This window comes from Geospiza fortis, unplaced genomic scaffold (genome assembly GCF_000277835.1).
Source record: "Geospiza fortis unplaced genomic scaffold, GeoFor_1.0 scaffold506, whole genome shotgun sequence".
NCBI lineage: Eukaryota > Metazoa > Chordata > Aves > Passeriformes > Thraupidae > Geospiza > Geospiza fortis.
In genome coordinates this window covers 637,912-659,513 of record NW_005054493.1, presented here as the reverse complement: position 1 = coordinate 659,513, position 21,602 = coordinate 637,912, and the positions used below count along the sequence as shown (strand labels likewise).

Sequence of the window (21,602 nt, the reverse complement as noted above, 5' to 3'; positions counted from 1 at the left end):
AACAAACAGATTTTTGTACACAGGTATAAACATATCTGGAGTTGCTGAAACATTTGGTGTTGTACCTGTAGGTTCAGCACATGAGCATGTGGCTAAGCTAACACAGCAGAATCTCAAAGGTTCCCATCTCACTGTGCCATTCTGTTACCTCTTAAGGCACTACAATTCACCTGGGGCTCAGCTTTCTTCACGCACTTCCCCTCATTTATTTCAGAAATTAATTCTGAAACAACACCTCCCCCCCTCCCTCCCTCCCTCCCTCCCCATCTTCAGACCCATCACACACCAGCAGCAGAGCAAACCTTTTTCATCTGGCAGGGACAAAACACTGTCACTGGGCAAGGAATCATCTGCAGCAGTGTGAGCCTGCTCTTCAATACTGCTGGCTGTCTTCTCACGACGGGAAAGCTTCATCTCATTCTCCTTAGAAGATGGAACTGAAGGGCTCTCCTGGCGGCTGCTGGTACTACTGCGTTATCCAGAGATTATGTTTTTAAAAATACTTGGCACATTTCAAAATACTTATGTTACATTACTGCTGTACACACCACGATTAACATCACAACAATAAACAACACACAGAGGGTTTGAGTTTGGCTTTAAAATGCAGTTTGGCTATTTTTAAATTCCAAGTTTCATCAAACTACTGATTGTTGGTTTTATTCTAGCTTAAAATCCATGTGATCAGAAGGTATGCACATCCTTTACCTGGCAATGAGCAGTAATGATAAACAAATGCAAACAAATCTTCTTCCAGATTTTAGAAGAATGGGTAAGTTAGAAATTCTGTTTTAGAGAGGACAACATTTTTCCAGTTCAAGATCAGAGAAGGGCTGTGAGAAACTTCAGGGCACCTAACTATATCAGGTAAGTGAACAGGACACAAAAAGCTTCTTACCTCTGATCATGAACCTTTGATCTTGAGGACTCAGAGTAACTATCAAACATTGGTGAGTATGTCTGTTTGGAGTCACCTGTCTCCTCTTTACCTTGTGATATGGCAGTAGACTCACATTTCCTGGAAATGAGAAGCATTTGGGGTCAATCTGCATTGTCTTAAACATAGGAGTAATACAGTTTTCATGAGTTTTCATCAGTTTACTAGAAGTAGTAACAGCCAGAATTTCTGAAAAGATTTCCTAAAGCTTAAACTAGGTTAAATCATCCCACAAAAATTTAGATCATCTTTTTCTACTCTTTTTTTATGTAGAGTTTCACAGAACCAGTTAATGTCACCTTTGGTGTGTGTACGCTATTAAGGGCATAAAGATGGACTCCCAAGTTCATCTTAAATGCTCACTCATTATGACATCTTAACATTTTCTGCAAAAATAGGTGAAGCAAAACCTAACAAATCCCACTTCCCCACTCCCAAGATATGAAACATTAAGCCAAACCTGTTTGTATCAGCTCGGGCCCTCAGCTGCTTCATGAACTCTGAGTGGTGCTGCCGCTGGTGGTCAAACAAGGCAGAGCTGGGAGCAGCCAGGGCACTGACAGTGTCCTGTGCTGACTCTGTCACCTGAGTACAGTAAAAACATGGCAATACAGTCAGTTTATCAGCATCAAAATGCTTCTGCAAGGGAGAATAATCATTCTGGCAGCCAATTTAGTGATTTATAACAACTGTGTAAGCTGTGAGGTTACAATGGTTTGTAACAACACATGTCACTTCTGGTGGTAAAGGTGCATACTGCTCTGTGAATGCATATTCCTCCATACTCCATTCCTTTACACATAATAAATTACAGTGTACGTTCAAAAATATTCCCAGCACATTGGTTAAAGATGTTTCCACTGCTGCATTACAGTAAAAACAAATGGCTGTTCAAGTGAGTACCTGGAGTCACTTGTGAACAGAGATGGAAAAGCTACTCTGCTGACCCAGCATCAGTGACCAGGTCATCCCCATCAGCCTCTCAACCAGCACCTCTCATGCTCAGACTTCAAACTCCAATCAAAACTTGATGAGGTTAAAACCCTACACCAAATAAAAGCTGTCTTCTCTGCTTCGTCTCTGTTGTTTCTTAACTGGTTTCTACTCAGTTTAGCTCTGAAAACTACAAATGTGTCCTTGTCTTTATCCAAGACTTCACTACCTACTCTCAATGACCAATACGCTGCATCTATTTGAGGTGTCTGAGCTTTTCTCCTCCTTTAACCCATTTTTGTCTACTCAAAAATTACTGAAACTTCACATATTTGGCAGAGCCCAGAACAAGTACATCAGTATTATTCTACAATTCCATTACTCATCATAAACCCAGACTTGGTGAGCACCAACATGTGCACAAGCTGTGAAGAAACAGTTCTGTTCACACACATCAACCTTTTGCACTCCATCCCATAATACTGACCCACATCACAGTGATTTCTAAACTGTGATGGACTAAGAGCATTTCTTGGTTACTGTATTACTTATCCATGTTTGAAGCAGCTGCTACATACTGGAAACAAGAAGTAAAAAAACTGATAAACTGATATAAAAACCTGAAAACTAGTAAATATTCTGTATAGCACAAGAAGAACAAAGAGATTCAAAACAAATCTGGAAACTGCAAACTCTGTACCAAGTCAAAAGCTTTGCTGAAGATTCTCCCTTCTCCTTTTTTTATAGATTTTATTTGTTGTTGTTTTACCTTCAGCAGTAAGCAAAATTGTAATTCTCTGCTTTTCTAATTTAATTTGCACATGAAACAGATATAGGATCAATTCTTGATGGAGAGCAACTCTTACAAACTGAAGATGCTGTGTTCACTGTCATCAATCTGTCCTGGAAGAACAAACTTCTTAACAGTTCATTAACTGGAAGATCATAAGAATATGGAACAGGGATTTAAAGCTGCTGATTGACTTCTAAGTAACGATGCCAGAGCAGCTCCTTTGAAGTCCTATCATTTGTCATGTTATGAAAGTGAAGAAGTTGTACCAAGAATGACACCAAACAGAAAATAACTTAAAAGGCAAAAAAGTAGTAAAACAGCTTTTCTCTCTCCCTGGGGCCTCACCTCACGGAGCTGGTGAGTCGCATCTGTAGAGAGCAGTGCAGGTTCTGCCTGTTTGCCTGCAGCCTTGCACAGGGGCTCCTGCCCAGCCTCCTGCCGTGACTGCACCAGCTGCTGCAGTGACTCTGCATGGACCTAGGCAGAACACACAGACAGTTCAGCTCTTCAAAACTGTCTGGCCATAGAAACTACAGATTTATTTCTCAAAATCTGGCAGAAAAAAGTTTGAAGCAGGCCCTTGAGAGTTTCTTTTAGTGTATTAAATCCTTTTGGCACTTTTGTATGTTCACAGTTTCAAATTAAGAATACCTGTAGGCATGGATTTACTGACAACATTTTGCCTCTTACACACTCCATATTTTTAAAGGGCAGTCTTACCTGGGCTGCCTTCTGTCTTGCCTCTTCCATTTGTCTCTGACTTTCCAGAGCTTCTTGTTCAGCCTTGATTTTCCAAAGAGCCAAGTCCCGTTCATGGCGCTGCTGTTGTGCCTACAGATCAGAAAGACAAGTTTTAACCATGCAAGTTCAACATGAAGATGTGATTTGCTTCAGCCACTGGTTGCAACTACCTTCTTAAAGATCTGGATCTACTCTGCTGGGGGTGTCTCTTGTGCTTGAAACAGAATTTTTAACCCACAGACCCTCTTCCTTTTTGAGGCAATGCACATTCCCCATACTCTTCCACCACAATGCAGAAAGGAGTTTAGGAGATCAATGAATTCAACAAACTAGAATAAACAATCTTGTCAACATAAGGAAACTTCAGCCAAAAAATATTGCTTTTGTGGAATAAAACAAATCATCCAGCCCAAACAACTACACTGCATGGCACTGGAACTCAACATCAATCCCAGTAAAGAATCATGCCTTTATCTGAAGAACACAACCAAAACAAGAAACACAACTAAAACAGTGATTCCAGCTAAGAGTATATTAATGGCACATATCCCAGAGTAGTTACTTCCTTGCTGTCAACTTAAAATAAGGAAGATAACAGACATTCATCCTAAAAAATGGCCATTATCAATGTTCCCCATCATGCCCATTACAATTTCTCTGCACTGCTAACAAAAGCTTAACTTGCCCTAACTTGATAAATTTTTTTGCAAACAAACAATAAAAGAAAAAAAGAGCAAGGTTAAGACAAAGAAGTATTTTCCCATTACCTTGAGAATCTGAGCCAAAGAAACACTCTCCTGCTGGGCGAGGGAGATGCCCCGTACCCGCTCCAGGTCCGAGAGCTGCCGCACGGACTCCTCGATAGCGCTCAGGTAGTTCAGCTCTGCTGACAGCCGGTGCTGCAGCCCCGCGGGGGAGAAGCGCATGCACCCTGCAGGGCAACAAACACTGCTCACCCTCACACACCTCAGGCTCCCACAGCAAAAACTCAAGGAAAAATGCTCTAGCTGCTGTGGCACCAGCATGGTTTTTACAAATACTCACCGTTTGCTCCTGCTGCAGACCTGCTGGTTCCCAGGCCCCCGTCAGGGAAGGCCACGTTTGGCTTCAGCCCTGGGGCTGAACCTCCAGAAAAGCCAGCAGGTGACTTGACTCTTTCTGCTGTATTGCCTGCAGAATCCAACTGCAACATTTTCTGGGAGCTAGAAGATGGGGAAGAAGTTGGTGTCTTCTGGGGTCTTCCTTTGTCTGAGAAACTGATAATGAAACAAAAACCAAAAGGAGTTAATAATTTTCCTAATGCAGCCATTTGATAAAATAAAGGAATAATCTTGTTCTTTCATTCCTGCACACAAACAGATCCATGCAAAGGGCACAGTCTGTTCAGTTTGCACAGGCCCAGTCTATCTTCAGGAAATGGCCTCATGAGATGGGTTTTGTCCCTAAATCCCGGTTCAGAGTTAAGTTTCTAGAGCACCCTATTTTTCCCCAATTATTAAGCCTAGTTAGCACATACACAAACACACACATTAATTTTTTTTTAAACATAAACACAGTATCTTCATGTTGTACATGACCAGACAAGCAGTTTCAGTGCCTCCTGTTAGGAGCCTGGCATGAGAAAGTCAGGATGTAATCATCTGCACGTGCATTTTAAAAAGTGAACAATTTACTATCTGCACATGGATGCAACTGATTGTGACAAGCCACTGCCCTGAGTCTTGATCTCTCTCCTAAAATGCAATGGAGACCAAAACTTAACTTGAACAATTCTTAAGATACTATGATAACACTTTTTGAGAAAAGACATTTCTTTTTTAAACAGAGAAAATTATACAGATGCTTCTTAAATTTACTATTTCAATTTTAATAGGTTGAAGAGGGTTAACAATGGCTGTTTAAATCCTTTGGGAAGAGATTCTGCTTTACTTGGCACATCTCAGGAGGTCAAAGGACCTTTCAAACTCAATCCTGGATGCCAGCAACAGTCACCAATAGAAGCCAATACCTCAGAACTGGTCTAAACCAACACAAAAAGAGAGATCATGCAAATTGTTTGATGCTTTTTAGAAAAAAGTGCAGTGAAAACTGAGTGTTTCATAACCATATTCACTGGACAATTAGCAGAAAAACTGCATTTTCAGCTAGACAAAAAGAGGTTGCAACAGAAAACATGTTTGCTTCTTTTTTTAATACACTCTTTTCCAAGGATGGGTTAATCTCTGAAAAGGCATCAACTCACAGAGCTGGACAGGCTTTGTGAGTATTAGCTGAACACAAGTAGAGCCAAAATTGTCTGTGTATTTACTGAAAAAAGAAAAGTGACTGCACAGGTTGAATAAACCTTGACACATTCCTAACTGACCTTTTCTCGAAGAGGGAAACAAAAACTGTATTTCAATGCTTAAGGTACTGAACATGACAGGACACCAGGTTTCATATTTAAAATACAGAGAAGACATGTTTTCTGCATGCACATCCTACTAACATTTGACCATTTCTGTTACTTCCCTTTTGCACATCCAAAGACATGGCTATTACCAAGCATGATTATATTTGCATAAAGTTTCACAACAATCCTGTTACCTCATCAGGGAGTGCCCAGACAAGTTTTCCAGTGTGCTGTCTGTATCTGGGTTCTGCTCATGCTCTTTATTAGAAATTCTGCTACTCAATAAGGATTTCTTAGACTGTTGGGATCCCCTCTCCAATTCAGACAGTATTTTATCTTCTTCCACAGAAAAGTGGTGAGAACTTCCATTGAAAGTGTCCAACCCTAAGGAGCAACAGTAGTGTCAAAAGTTTGTTTGGTTCTACATATGAATACCATACCATCACAAGCCCCAAAACAATGACTTGAGAAGTTTTTCCCTGATATAAGCAGCCTTTGAGTTAGAAGTCTATAGATCCAACAAGCAAGAAATGTAGAATTGGCAATGAATTCTCTTCTGTATGTTGTGTTCACTGCCAAAACAGTCACTCAGCTTTCATTCCAGTACAGTATCAGTTTAAATAAGGAAAATACATATTTGATCCTTTACTACTAATAATCAGAATACAGCCTAGCTTTTGGGGGGAAAGGTAAAGAATTTTGAAAAAATAGGAAGAGAGATAATTTAGAATGCCTAATCCTATTTTGTCATGTTTCTATTGGCTTAAAACCTAGCTTTTTTTAATCCATTGCTTATATACTACAGGTTCACCAAGCCTCAAGTTTCTTCATGCTTTTGTAATGTACAGGTTACCACAGAAACCAATGTATTTATTAATTTGTGCACTGGTGAAAACTAACTGTGATCCAAAGACAAGGCATTTAGAGAAATTTGCTGTCACCTTCACAAACATGGCCATAACTCAGAAGCCTACTTGCATTTTCTCACTACAGAATCTAAGGGTAGTTCCCACACAATATTAAAATTAACTTGTTTATTAGAAGGCTGGTTTAGGAAAGGAAATTTTACAATGCTGTTAACAACCTCTTGCTTATTCAACTTTAAATTACTGTATTTGAAGGTTAGAGAATAACCGGAGTAAAAAAGAATCTAAGGAGGAATCACTGGAGGAATGAATAAATCATTCTATCAGTATTAGATTACAGTTTCCAGATATGTAGTACTGCAATTTTCCTAACAAGAAAAGCCTTAATAAAAAAAGACCCTCCAGAGCCAAGTGTTGCACTTACTTTCCTTTTTCCCCCTCTTTTTGGAGGAAGCAGATGAGCGGGAAGACGCTGCAGACCGGGGTCCAGAGGAGTGCTGAGAACCAAGGGGAGGCTCAAGGGGAGACTTCCTACTGAGAATTTCTTCCTGAATGCTTGAATTACTGCTGCCACCAACACTAGAAAGGAGCACATTGTTGTTGATTAAGGATTTCCAGCTCTCATGTTACACTGTGCACAAGGAAACGACCACATTTTGAATTAGAGACAGGTGACTAAACTGCACTACTCAGCCCATCTAGAAAAGCAATGGTTTTGAGATTAAAAACTATGACAGCTAAGGCATTGGGAAGTTTGGTATGATATTGAACATACTGAAACATGCTTCCAATAATATGGAACACTAAAAGATGGATAACAACTGTCCTCTCCAATCTGAACTCTTAAGAGCTGTTTGACTCCAAACCTGAACAACATAAGAATGACTCAACATGTGACTGCATTTCAGATAATCTCTGGGCATACAGATATCAGCTGCCAGAAATAAGAGCAATTTTCAATAAAGGATTACAAAAGACTTGCAAAAAAGAGATGCCAATGCATCATACATTAAATAATACCAGAAGAAGAAAGAAGTTTTAATCAGAAAGAATAAGAGTCTAGGATCTACAGTCTTCAAATTTTAATCTGAACAAAAGCTTTTCAAAATTCTTACAGACAGTTTATGTATCCATTACTAAGTAAGCACTGACAAATGCTTACTGAAAGCAATTACAGATTTACCACAAAGTTTTGAAGTACTGAAGGCATTTTCAGACTTAAAATAGCTTTTCTATTTTTTCTGAATTACAAGACTACCCAACTGAGCATTATTGCAGCCACACAAGTCAGAGAACTAATTTTCACCAGACTACAAAGGAAAATAATCTTGTCTAAAGCTACCTGTACAGGCTAAAGAACAGCAAAAATTAGACAGGGAATGGGAATACTGGACTCTAGAAGAGGAATACTTGACTCCACCTAAACTCTGTTGGCTGCTCTATTAACTGCAAGGTCCTAAGAAAGTACTTCATCACTTTGACTAGCATAGTACAGCACAGCAGAAAAGATATCCAGTGTATTATGAACCAAATCTTGTATTAACTATTTTCTCTTGAATTCTGCATTTTTATTTTTCTAGGAAGTCTAACACAGGTACCTGAGGTCACGTGAAATCTTCTTGTCTGTTAAAGTGCTGCTTCCCTGTGAGGAGGCAAAGTCATCCTCGTAAGAAGCCACGCTCTCCGGAGGGCTCATGGCAGGGAGCAGAGGGCGCAGAAGGGCAGAGCCTCCGTTCAGCCTTTCTTCAAACACTGAGGTGTGGAGAGAGAGGGGAGAAGACAAAGATTATAACAAACATACATCAATTGGTAATAGGAATTTAAATGCTCTCAACAGTGAGTTACAATGACTTCCTTTCAAACACAAAATCATCAGGAGAACAGCAGTACAGCTATTTTAACACAATGGCAGTTTTAACACAACATAACTAGCACAGTCCTCCTCTTTTGGTAAATTATCAAATTCTTTACTTCATTAACACACTCCAACCAAAACATTCTGGAAGACCACTGTGCTTTAGAGTAGAGCCGTCTGCGGAAAGTTTCATGCAATCATCTTTAAAGAAAATAATATGGAGGTAAAAAAGAATTGAGAAAAACCACAGGACAAAAATCAACTTCTCAGAAAACACTCCTCCTCAGAATGAGGAGTTCCAGGGTAGAGACAAAGTACTCATAAAAAGAGGAAAAAAAATGTGCAAAAAACGAAAATAAAAGAGCATGCTGCATGAGACAGTTGTAAATCATGTCTTACACAGATTCATGTTTGAGACCTCTGAAAGCACATTCCTTAACTGTAAAGTATCAAGTACATGGAGCATAGGACTGGGAAAATTCACAAGAGCTTTGAGAAATGCTTCCATTTTTACCTTTTCCATGAAGTTGGTAATTCTTTGCAAAGATGTTGATGACACTGTGGGGACTTCCCTTTGCCAGTTCGTCCCAGGGCCCCTTGCTGTGTGTATCACTTGTCTGAGTGAAAAGTGGGGAGTACCTCTCAGCTGCTTTCTGAAACTCCTTTATGGGCTCAAAAGCATTTCTTTCCCGAATGCAAAAATCCTTCTCTTTTAATGTCTCCAGCATCTTCAGTGGCAGCTGCTTTTGCTGGCCTCCTTCCTCTTCTGAGAGGTTTTCATCACTCAGGAGAGGCCCTTCACTGATGGAGTCAATGCTGGACTCGTGAGGAGTAACAGCTTTGCTCAGAGGATATGCCTGGTTCTCACGCCCTGGGGAGTCCATCTGCCTCTTGGATAAATGCCCCAGGATCCCTTCATGCCTGTTAGCAGCAGGAGACCTCAATCCAAGGCTGATTACATCAGTAAGAGGTCTGATGGTCTCAGGCAGCTTTTTGAACTCACTAAGGTTGCCTGCCCCAGGAAGGCTGTCATCAAAGGCTGTATGAGACACGCAGGCACCCAACATCCTTTGAATTCTGGCTGAGAAAGTATTTTCATTTTCCTCCCTCACAGGAGGACTCACAGCCTTTGCCCACCGTCCCTCATCCTGGTTTTCTTGCACAAATTCTGAGTTCCACGTGGTACCATAGTTGATACCAGCACCAGCCAACTTTTTGGCTTCAGTTTCAATCCTGCTAGAAAGGGAAGCAGCTGTAGCTTTCAAAGCTTCAAGGCGATCTAATTTGCTCTTATACTGGCTGGCAGAAGGTTTTACCAAGAGGTTTTCCTGTGCAGCAGATGAATTCATGTACAACTGAGGCATCAGGGACCCCACGGGGGCAGAATGGCTCCTCCTGCCCGCCAACATCGCATCACACTCCTTTGACAGAAGGTCCATCTGCTCCAGACTCCAGTGCTGGGAACAAGGGCCTCCACTTGAGCCCAAGAGAGCTTGTGGGTGGGGGAGCTGGACTCTTGGGCTCAACCTGTCTGGCTGTACCCATGGAGGCTCCATCAGATCGCTCCTGAAATGAAAAGCCAACATTTAGTTGATGATTTACACGAGTATTGATGTCTTAGATTAAAGCATTGTTGCCACAGATTTAATTTCAGGACAAAATACTTTTTGGTAGAATCAGAGGGGTGGGGAATAGGACAGTAAACACAAAGTTATTTAGTAAAAAAACCAACAAACCAAACAACACAGCACCTCCCAAATCTGAAATGCCATTGATGGTGTACTCTTTGTTTCAGGGTTTTAACAAGCTGGGGTTTTTCACTGTCAGCAGTCTTTTCCAAAAACTTCCTGGCTCCAAAAGGGAGAAACTTTTTTCCTTATCACCTGCCCATGTCCAGAACACCTCATAAGTTCCCCAAAAAACCCTTATTTTCTAACTATTATGAGGGTCTCTGAATACTTTATGCAGTCCTGTGAGTCTCATCTCTCCTCCACTACTAGTAATTTTATCTTTTCTTTATGATTTTACACTCACAGTATTTACCATATTGTTTATTTCATTCTACACATGGTAGTACATGGCATTCCTTGAACTGTTCCAGAAGAGAAACAGGTCTCATTGCACTTACTAAGTCAAGTACAGATCCTGAAGCAAGTATGCATTTAAGAAGCAGACATTCATTATGTAGTTAAAAATGAAGACACTTGCACAACAGGGTTATTAAGGATATCCAAGACACTTCAGGATTTTTAGTTCCTTACACCTAAGTGTTTGGTCAGGCACCTTGACTTGCAGTAAGAAAACTTTGATAATACACTGAACAATTCAAAATTGGGAAAGCTGCATGAAAAGAAAGAGGCAAAGGCTAGTTTCAAGCAGAAGCAGAGGTGTTTGTTACTTCATAGAGAGCAACTAATGGCTGAATCTGAGACAATAGATCAAACAGCAACACTGAGCAAATCAAGTAAGAAAAACCAACAAATACATTCATATGATCTTGCACAATGGCAGAGGAAATAAGACTGTCCCAATATGAAATACATATCCCACTGATGTCAACAAAACATTATCAGCAACCACTATTCACTTTATCTATTTACACACTGGCAAATCAGCCATAGCCAAAATTTTCATATGTTTTCCTGCATCAGCTTCCTCTTTACTGCCAGGAAAACGCTGTAATTGACATAAAGACAATTACTCTCACTGGAACAGGAACTCAAGAGCCAAGAGCTCCTCCCAGAGATGAAAAGCAGGAGCACTTTCCTCTCTCCCCCAAGGCCCCATCTACTCACCTCAGTAGTGGCAGCTGCGGTTCTGAAAGGGACATGTCACTACTGGAAGATGCACTCGGAGGACGCTCTTGAGCCTTGTTTTCTTTGTCAGATTCCCCAGATGGTTGATAACCAGGTCTGGGCTAGAGATCAAGACAACCAGAAAAATGCATTTTCAAAAATGTGTCAGAGTTCAGGAGCTCTTGTTTGATTACAATTGAGAGGGCTAATATGCAGAATTCAGCTTCTCTTTAAAATAGAAAGATGATTTCCAGTCAACTTTCTAGTAGGTCTTGCTGGGCCAAAAAGCAACCACTAGCAAAGAGGCTGTACACTGAAATCACTCTGTTTAAGCAAAGCTACACGTTTTGATTTGTTCTTTTTTCTTAACTGATAACCACCAGAACAGCACAAGTCCCAACCGCCCTAAACAACCTAGCTCCTATTCCTGCAAACAACTGCAAGACCTTAAGTTAGTGAATCAGCTGTACCTGTGTTTCCTGCACCGTAGGCTGCTGAGGTGGCTCTTCTAAAAGTGTTCGTTCCAGCAAGAGTTTGGAATAGGTTTCCTGTAACCGCTTGGCTGCTGAAGGCTCAGGAGGAGGCACATTCTTCACTTTAGTAACAGCCTCCTTCTGCTTTCTGTAGAGCTCTTGGAGCCTTTTGTTCTTCTGTTCTGTTGCCTCCTTTTGTGCTTTCTTCTCTTCATTCTGCTTCTTCTTCCTCTCCTCCTGCTGCCTGATGATGTACTGCCGAACCTCATCGCTGTCATAGTGGCGTTTCTTAGAGATCACCTGAGGCTCCTCACTGGCTGCTACCTTGTCTGGTTTCCTTTTGGTTGGACTGTGGCTCCTCAGAGTTTGAGTTGGCAAAACAGATTTGTGATTCTGCTTTTCCACATCTGTCTCTTGCTTTGTACTCATGGAATCCAACTGCAGGTCATCAAGAATTCCACGTATCTCCACGGGCAGGAAGTCCTTGTTTACAGAAGCATGATCTTCTTGGTTATCACCTGGAAGAGCAGCTTCCAGTTTTCTCAGATTGGTCTCAGACCGAACTTTACTTCTTGACCTTTCAGAACTTCTTGAAGAGCTTTTACGGGTAACATCCAATCTAGAATCAGAACCTGTCCTTCCAATGCAGCCTGCTGAAGAATGAGATGTCAAATATGTCAGGTAACAATCAAATTTGGGAAACAGCTGCAAAAAGAAGGATGAGGGAAGAGTGCAGATCTCGCTCTAAACACGTCTTTGCTTCATCTGGTGTCACAGTCTGAATGTGGCAGCCCTTGCTCTGACTGAGCCCACACCCTTTCTACTCTCACCAGCCTCACCACCTCACAGGCATAAGAAGCACAGCAGCTCCCAGCATGCCTTATTTGTCCTGTCTGAGATTCTGGATAAATTCTGAAAAAGGCTGGTGGAGGAATCAATGAATATTTATGATGCACATGGATGACATTATACTGCATCTGGAAGAACCACAATTCCTGTTAAACTGGGATGCTCAACCACAGCTTATGGATTATGCACAGCACACTTTCAAAATTCATCTGGCCATCTACCCATTCCTTTCCCTACTGGTTTCAAGAAGCAAAGACAGATTGCAGGTGGTCCATGTTTTTGGTTGCAGCTTGTCATTTTTTCCAGATACCCCAAGCACCCTTGCAGCACATATTACCCCTCAAGTCCCATATGCAGGGACTATGACACCAAAAAAGTCCATAATGCACCCAGGAACAGAGCTTATGCACCCCAGCCAATGTTGTGAGCAAAATTTCCCCCCACCTCCCTCAAATTCCAGGTTAAAAATAGGAGCAATTTTGATAAGAAACTCCTATCTCAGAACATTCTATCTCAGAAGTCTGTTCTAGTCTGCAGACATGCAGTGTTATATAACAAAGTAAAATGAAGTAAGTCCAGTGATAAAAGAACAACTTACCAGACTTGGCAGCTCTCTCTCGGCCTGTTCTGTCACTGGATACAGCTCTTCTGTCCTGTTCTATTCTGGGAGCTGGACCCAGGATCTTTTTTACCAGCTTTTGTCCCTCCCGCCAGGAGGATGCACTTATCACATAGTTTCCACCTTCAAAATAAAGAATAAATAAAAGCCAAGCTCTAGAGGATTTGCCATGGTATCAGAAAGAAGTATCATTGCAGCCATTCATCATTTCTGTACCATTTAATTCTGCATTAGTGGTACAGCTGCAGTTATACAAACAGCCAGAACACTGATGTCCCAGTGTAACACCCAAAACACACTGCAGCCCATTAAAGTCCTACAAAAACTGATTTTAAAAAGAAGAATGGGTTATGCAGGTCTAAAATATACAAACAAGCCTTATAGGGACAGGGGTAATATTTCTAGAGCTGTTCAACACCACTCAAATATGAAAAATAAGACATAAAAACATAAAACCAACTAAATTGTTGTAATAAGAGAAACAAAAATAAATGTGAGATATAAAAACCCCTTAAGCTTCCTATCAAAATAATATTAGCTAAAACGCTAGGGAAAAAAACCTCAAAACTACTTTAAAGGCTTTTACAGGTAATTGGTGAGATACATGTCTTGTGAGAAGATTAAAAAATATCAAGCAGCAGATGTTTTATACTAATGCTAACTCACTGTCCCCTAGTTGGGACTTCTGTTCCAGCACTGAAAACAGTTAAGAATAAACCCTATTAGTTGATACTTAATTCAAGGACAAAATACCTTGCAGGTGACAGAAACCAAATCAAAATGTTCTAGGATTATTTTATCATCCTAAATATAATTAAATGATAACAACTAGTTATGGTGGCATGTTTACCTAATATTGGATAGATTAAATAATAGGTTTATTCAACTCACCTTTCAACACACTAACTTCCAATACTAATATTTTTTTAATAATGACCTTAAAAGTGCTTTGGAGAAAAACACAGTACAAAATAGAAAATTTAATTAGGTAATTCAGATGATTAATAATCTGTAAATTAATCAAACCTTTCAGGGGTATTTAACTGCCAGAAAAGCACCTAACTTGAATATATAATTTGCAGTTGATTTTTAACAATTCCATTTCAGGCTCTACCTCCAAGTTCTTTGCCTAAAAAAACCCAGCCACTGCAGCATGAGATCATCACAGCCAAACAAAAAAGGCACTGTACTGGCCCCAAGAGCACTTTGAAGACAGGATACCAACAATGTCAAGTGAAATCTAGCACAGCAGAATAATTGTTTTGGCAATCCCAGTCCTCAGTTTCCAACTCCTTTTCTTGTTGTTATTTTAACCTAGAAAGTCTGCAGCCCATTATTCAACCCTTTGCTAGCAGAACTCTTTGCCTGCATTGTAAATTATCCAAGTATTTTATAAAAGAGCTGCCACTTGAAACATGTCACTACAAGCCTCTCTGAAAGAGAGGCATCAGCCAAAGGGGTTCTCCTGCAGAATTGACTGTTCTCACATTAGTTCTGTGTGTGTTTAAAGAGCCAGTGTAAAGTGTCATCTTCCATCTCCAGTCAGCTGTTTAACTCAAACACGCCAACGGGGCAGAACACGAGCCATGGCTATTCATAGCCTTGGCCATGGTAAGCAGTTTCCTACTGCAATGACTGGAGGAGGATGGACTAGCATGGACATGACACTTAGAGCTGGTTCTTGTCTTCCAGGGATTTCAGGCCATCATTTTCCATGGATTTAATCCATTATAACAGGGGGTGGCTTTGTATTTAATGGAGGGGCTGGAGCTTACAGCTGTTGACTCCCTTGAAGGCAGAGAGGATTTCCTCACAAGGGAAAGCAGAGGGGTAGGCACTGATCTCCTCCCCACAGTAACCAGTGACAGGACCTGAGGGAATGGCCTGAAGTTGTGTCAGGAGAGGGTTAGGTTGGGTATTAGGAAAGGATTCTTCATTCAGAGGGTGTTTGGGCACTGAACAGACTCCCCAGGGAACTGGTCATAGTCCCAAGACTGATGGAGCTCAAGAAGGGTTTGGACAACGCTCTCAGGCACAGGGTAGAATTGCTGGGGTTTTCCTGTGCTCCTCTCTCACTTGGAACTGTCATAAATATATAAGACAGCTGAGTGTGATTCCTTAAGTAGGGATTGATCAGCATAGGAGGGAGTAAATCCATGCTTATCACTTGAAGTATTAGTATTTCTTACCAAAAATATTCACAAGCAGGATTTACAGCATGCAGAAGCACATATTCACTCTCTAAAAACCCTTTGTAATAATTTTTAAAGCTGATTTTTATTTCTACAAAATGTTTACAGATTATGGGTCACTGTACATAAGGAAAAATAGAACACCTTAAGAAGGGTTCAAAAGGTGCCCAAACTTGCATATATTTAAAGAAAAGAAATTGCTCTGTGTGTGATTGCAGCCATAGCTACTCACTTTGTACGAAAACTAAAACCAAATACAAAGCATATCTGCAAGTCTTCCTAATTCTTTTGCTGCCACTATCAAAGATTCACACTACTGGAAAACTAAGAAGCACTGTCAGAATTCCACATGTGCTTTATTTTCTTCTATAAGGCACTACTCTAGAGAAACCTGTTTGCATCATCTTCTCTAAATAATTAAACTGTATTTAATAATCAGTGGAATTGTCAGACAACAGTGGGGAAAAAAGTTATCAGTTGGTAAAAGAAATAAACATTTCTTTTAAAATACCAAGATTTGGAAGACTACTCGGGGAATGTGTGTTTACATTCTTTCACCAACTGAAAAAGCCAGGAGTGGGTTAAGCCAGAACTGAAACTGCAGAATAGCAATAACTTGAAACATGGAAGAACAATAACCAGAGAAAAACTAGGAGCATCCTGTTCTCTGCTTCCCCACTGAGAAATCAGCCCAGAGAACACCACTGACAGCAGCCCCTCCTCACCTGATGGGAAAGCACTTCAGCAAGTCCCACTGGCACTGATTTTAAGATCATGTCTCAGCACTGCTGATTGAGCCATGGCTCAGGCTTTAACCAGCTAATCACAGCCCAAACAGAGACAGGATCCAGAGCAGAGCTACTGCTTCTTTTTGTCTACATAACCCTGACAGATACCTGAGGATACCTCTCCCCACAAGAAATTCACACTCTGCAGCAGTTTCCTCAAGGTGCACACAGCAAGTGGAAAGGCAAAAAATTAAAATAAACCACAAAAGTGCACAAAGCCACCACTCAACAACAAAACCATACACAACCCCCACTGCAGCACAGTGTACACACTCACTACAACAGCACTGTTGCACATCTAAGAAGGCTTTTAAAGGAATGCACTTTTGTTTTTCTTCTTTGAGACAAAACTTATCTCTGAAGGACATGTAACAATCCTCCCTCCACAGCAGAAATAGTCACCTTGTTTGGACTCTGGACTTGACAATCGTGCCAGTTTTTGCACTTTCCGCACTGGTCTTGTAGATTTCTTCTCTTTGTTTCTCTCACTAGATTTTCCTTTCACTGTTGAACCCTCTAAAAACAAACAGAAGCTGTTAAGTGATATCCCACAGGGGAGAACATAGAATAACAAGCTTGCTTCAGCATCTGAAAAACCAGAACTCAGAGAAACACAATAGAATTCACTGACTGTCCCAGATTATACACCCAGATCGATGACTTCCAGTCCAGCACTTTAAAATCCTCACAGAATTTTGAATCAAGGTCTGTTTACCTATGCCCTGGAAGGCAGTGAAGCCACAGCAAGGCCATAGAGATATTTACAAAGTTAGTTTTCAATTCTAAAATAAATGTTGTCAGTTTATATTAAACAATTGTTGGTTCTCCTCTGCTAAAGATACTACATTTTACTGCTCTAATATTCCACAAGGACATGTAGTTCCTGAACTCAAGGGCTGCTGCTTCCACATTAATGCATGACAGCACATTCAGCACATCAAGAACTCTGTGGCCACTGTTCCCACTGTTTTTTGGTTCTTCCTCATTAAAAATAGGATCAGATAACCTAAAAATACCAAGATGCAACATCCTCTATGGAGAGATCTGAAGCTTTATTTAGATGCCAATGTAAACATTTACAGCCCCTAATTTCACGTGAATCCACTCTCTGATGGATGTCCATAGGAAGCATCAGAGGCAGAACAGGATGTCATATAACAAAGATGTAAGAATGAAATTTTTGGAGTCTTTCTCACCCTTAGCACCCTTTCCTTACAAATTTTCTATAAGGCTGACAACAAGAGCAGGTAAGGCAATCAATGCACTGAGTACCACAAGCCTCAGTGATTGCATTTGCAGAAAGTTAACATCCTACTCACTTCTTCTAGCAACAAACAGCCCTTTCCTGACTCCAGGAAAGTACAGGCTGCTTCCCACCCTGCTCCTATTACAGCAATTTTGTTCTACTATGGCAAATCCTGAACATCTTTAAGACAAAATTACTGGAAACTTGGATTCCATACAATATCCTCTAGCCTAACTGCTATACAAAGATGAAGACATCCTGTATGGTTTATGCTTATACATAAAAATATTTTTGTTGGAAAGAAGAGTGCTGCTGTAGATATTAGAGATATAACAGATTATTTCAGCACTAGAGAGCAAAGAACAGTTCTGATACAACTGACTCTACACACCCAAAACACCACATGGTGTAAATTTAATGCAGAAGTAACACATGGGTAGATAATCTGACAACCTAAAAATAAATTTACAGTACATATTATGTGTAGCACCAGCATTTGTTTACTAGCAATCAGATATTCAGTATAATCTTTTCAGCTCAGAAAGGAGACACGTTCCACAACAGCTGTTCTACACATGGCATCAGGACAGAAGTGTGGATCAACACACACACAGCTCCTTCCTTTTGTAGGCACTGGACACATGATCCAAATGCCTTTTAATTGGATCTCTTCAACAAAGCTTTCAAAAAAAACCCTGAATTTCTATAAACAGCTTGTTATGCTTGCCAAAATTAAAAAAAAAAGTTAGTGTAGATTAAATGTCTGTGGAAATTTAGCATTAATTTCACAGACTGATCTGAACAGTGCAAAAATATTTGCCAAATAATTTTACTGGAAAGGAGCATCTCTTCTTTCTGAACTATTTTTTATGAGTGATTCCATAAAAAGTCCTTGGTAACTTATCAAGTTGTACAAGGAAAAAAGACAAATTGGTTTATTACTACACAGATACCTACAGATTTAAATCCCAACACATTTTCCTTCAGTCTTAAATGTTTTGAGCAAAGAGAAAAGTTATTCTGAATAAGTAAGCTCTTACTGCAAAACTAGAGGTTCTCTGGGGTTTTTATTTTCCATTCCCTTCCATTTTATTCACCTGATCTCTTCCCCCTCTCCCAGCTCAGTCAGTCAGAGGCAATTCAAGCTCACAGCACTTTACTGTACCAGCCTAGCAAATTAAAAAAGCACACTTGGGCATCCTAGTCCAGCTCACCCAGAGAAAAGAGCTGCCAATGGTACTGCAGTTTTTCAGAGTGGAGGATGAATAAAGATTGTGTCTTGGAGTAGTACATTTGAAAACAGAAACCAAAAGTGGGTTTTGTACTTTTAACCAGGAAATTGTACTCATTCATGCAAATATGTATAAAAAAGCCACAAAATTAAACAAAAGTTATTCTAATGGAGAGTTTTCTTTTTTCCTGTTTCAAAGAAATGCCATTACTTGGCATTCTTTTTGGTACTGTTTTTTTATTAGAAGTATTTGAATGAGAGAACTGGGAGAAGGACTAATTTTGTTGTTGTTTTAGTGTTCAGTAAATTATTCCTCCCGAGGAGAGAATTACAATATATTCAACACTCATTCCTTCAATTTTTTGTTCCCATGACTTTGTAGACTTGTACAAAATACGTATCTCTGTCTCTTAGAGAAAGTTTTGTGGCTTAATCAATTCTATTTGTGGCTCACCTTTTAACTGGAGTGCAATATCTCTGTAAAGCTCCCGACCAATACGAAACTCATCTGCATGCCAGATCTTTCCATCTGCAGTGCGAATCCTTGTTTCAGCAGTATTGAAACCTGAAAGTAAAAGACTCAAGAGTTGAAAATAACTCCATAAAATGTAAATACAGCTTTGTTAGAGCGGAAGGGATGGGAAACTGCCAAGTAACAAAGTAACCATGTGAATTCCTAATGCTAAATTAGAAGAAAGCAATATACCAGTCTGCCACTTGCTCGCAGTTGAAAAACAGCAGAATGGGCGAGGGAAAGATTATTAAAAATGTGAAAGGCTTTTTCAATAAGCTCTGAGACCGTAAAAAATTATTGCAATCAATGTGAACACCAATACAGCAAGCTTCTTTTTATAGTAATTCTAACAAGAGACAGGAAAAATTTCAAAGGAATGCACACTTTTTTAATTTAGCAAGAATTTCTTCTTACTTGTGATCTGTGATCAAACCATGCACCCTTATATTGCCCAAAGAGAGCTATGAGCCAGGTCCATGCTTTGAAACATTGCTCAGTGGATTGAGCTCTGCTCCCTCATCCCATACACCCAGCAGGGAGGGGATCTGCACCTCCATACCTCTGTAAGATGGAGCAGCAGGCACAGCTGTCACCTTCCTGACCTTGGGAGTCACTGTGTTCTCCACATTAGTGACCACGACAGGTTGCTCAGCATACCCCAAGTGCTGCCCTCTGCCACTGAGCTCCTCAGAATGCTCCCACTGCTTTCGGATCCTCTCCTTCAGCTTCTCCAACTTGGCATCGTGCTGCCGCTGCTTCAGGATTTCCAGCCTGTGAGCACTGCAAATACTCGTGGCAGAAGGGGAAGACACTTTCAGTTCACTGTCCTGGGACGTGATACTCTGAGAAGCTCTAGTGCTACTTTCATCTCCCCTGGAGCCACTGGTTTTTTCTTCTTCCAGTCTGGAAAGTGCTGCAAGCCTAGGAAATGGCTCATTACTCTGCAAGGCGTTGATTGTGGGTCGGTCATTCAGGTACCTCACGATGGTCTCGTCTGCAGCAGAAGGGAAGGGGCTGTCAAAGGCTCTGCTGTGCCGATCCCGCTCGTCCCTCTCGTGTGCCAGGCAGCCTGGGAGTTCACTCTTCCCTTCTGCTTCACTCAGCTCCAAACTAGATAGCAGCTGCTTGGCCTCAAGCTGGCTAGAACTGCGGTAAGACAGAGAACTATATAAATCCCCAATGTAACAGAAGGGGGAAAAATTCACTGTCAGAAACACAAATGTAGGACCCTCAAACTCAGCAATCAGCACATTCATCAAATAAATGAATTATTTCCTCTACTCTGGCTCCACTTTAAAGGCAAGTTCTTTTAAAGTCTGACCTCCTTATATTTAATAGTGCAAGTCTGATCAAACAGAAAGAGACTTCTGTTCAAAATTTCATTTGTTGCACTGTCTGTCTGAAAAGAACTATATATAATGTTGAAGACTATGAAATGAGCAAGCAGTAATGTCACCCTTCAATTTAAAAGAGAAAAGCCTTAAATAACAAGTATAGACATAAGCATAATTAGTACATGAGCTATTCAATGAACAAAATTGACCCAAATCAGAAGACAATTAACCCCTGTCACATGCAACAAGGAGGACCACCTCACAGCTGACTCAAGTAATGGAAAAAGAGACCAAAACTTAGATGTCAGGATAATAATTGTGTCCTATGGCCCCTTCTGTGTTCTGTACCACTTTTGTTCCATGAGAAGCTGTACTTATAGGAGTTTCTCACACTCACAAAAACGTGACTTTAGTACTAGCTCTAGTACTACTACTACTATTCTTGCTCCACACTGTCTTGGTAACACATTTGGGAACATATGCTGAAGAACTAATGAAACAAAGCTGGAAAAGCATAAGGAAACAGTCTTTTTGGTTCTTATTACTGAAACTAAATACCTATCAAACCCATCAGGTCACTAATGCCACAGCCCTACCACTTGATGACCTGGCCCCATTTCAAAACAGTTGACTTTAAACTCATATTCACCAAATAAATTTGTAATATTTACTAAAAAGTCCAACAACACATGCTGTCACGTGGGCAGGTGATGGGAGGAAGCAAACCAGTTTTTGAGGAGGTGTCAAAAACATCACTGTTAGCTTAAATCTGATCTTAGCATGTTTTTCTTCGATAGTCAGCTGTCCCAGCACTAACCTGTATGAAGCCAATGGCTCACGAAATTCCACACGACTGCATTTTTTCACATTGCTTTCCAGAGTGGTTGCTCGAAGAGGGCTGCGTGAGGACTTCTCCTTGCTTGATTTGTTTTGGCTGGAGGACCGGGAACCTGAAGCAGAAAACAAAGAATGCTCTATGTATCTACCTCTCCAGAAAGAGAAAGCTCCTGGGGCTGAATCATTGACATAGTCCTTCTTGGGTTT

General features: G+C 40.5%; 1 protein-coding gene across 1 annotated transcript in view; it reads right to left on the bottom strand.

Moving 5' to 3' along the window:
- CEP350 (centrosomal protein 350) overlaps positions 1–21,602 on the bottom strand; it is a 71,773-nt gene that overhangs the window by 34,379 nt on the left and 15,792 nt on the right. Inside the window, exons 5-22 of the mRNA XM_031063301.1 lie at positions 21,376–21,508; positions 19,784–20,370; positions 19,165–19,275; positions 16,636–16,749; positions 13,233–13,376; positions 11,783–12,435; positions 11,313–11,434; positions 9,032–10,083; positions 8,261–8,414; positions 7,087–7,241; positions 5,991–6,180; positions 4,449–4,660; positions 4,172–4,335; positions 3,384–3,494; positions 3,009–3,140; positions 1,398–1,522; positions 899–1,018; positions 303–469 (exon numbers count right to left, since the gene is read on the bottom strand). Coding sequence (XP_030919161.1) covers positions 303–469; positions 899–1,018; positions 1,398–1,522; positions 3,009–3,140; positions 3,384–3,494; positions 4,172–4,335; positions 4,449–4,660; positions 5,991–6,180; positions 7,087–7,241; positions 8,261–8,414; positions 9,032–10,083; positions 11,313–11,434; positions 11,783–12,435; positions 13,233–13,376; positions 16,636–16,749; positions 19,165–19,275; positions 19,784–20,370; positions 21,376–21,508 — 4,446 coding nt within the window. The remainder of the gene's footprint in view (positions 1–302; positions 470–898; positions 1,019–1,397; positions 1,523–3,008; positions 3,141–3,383; positions 3,495–4,171; positions 4,336–4,448; positions 4,661–5,990; positions 6,181–7,086; positions 7,242–8,260; positions 8,415–9,031; positions 10,084–11,312; positions 11,435–11,782; positions 12,436–13,232; positions 13,377–16,635; positions 16,750–19,164; positions 19,276–19,783; positions 20,371–21,375; positions 21,509–21,602) is intronic.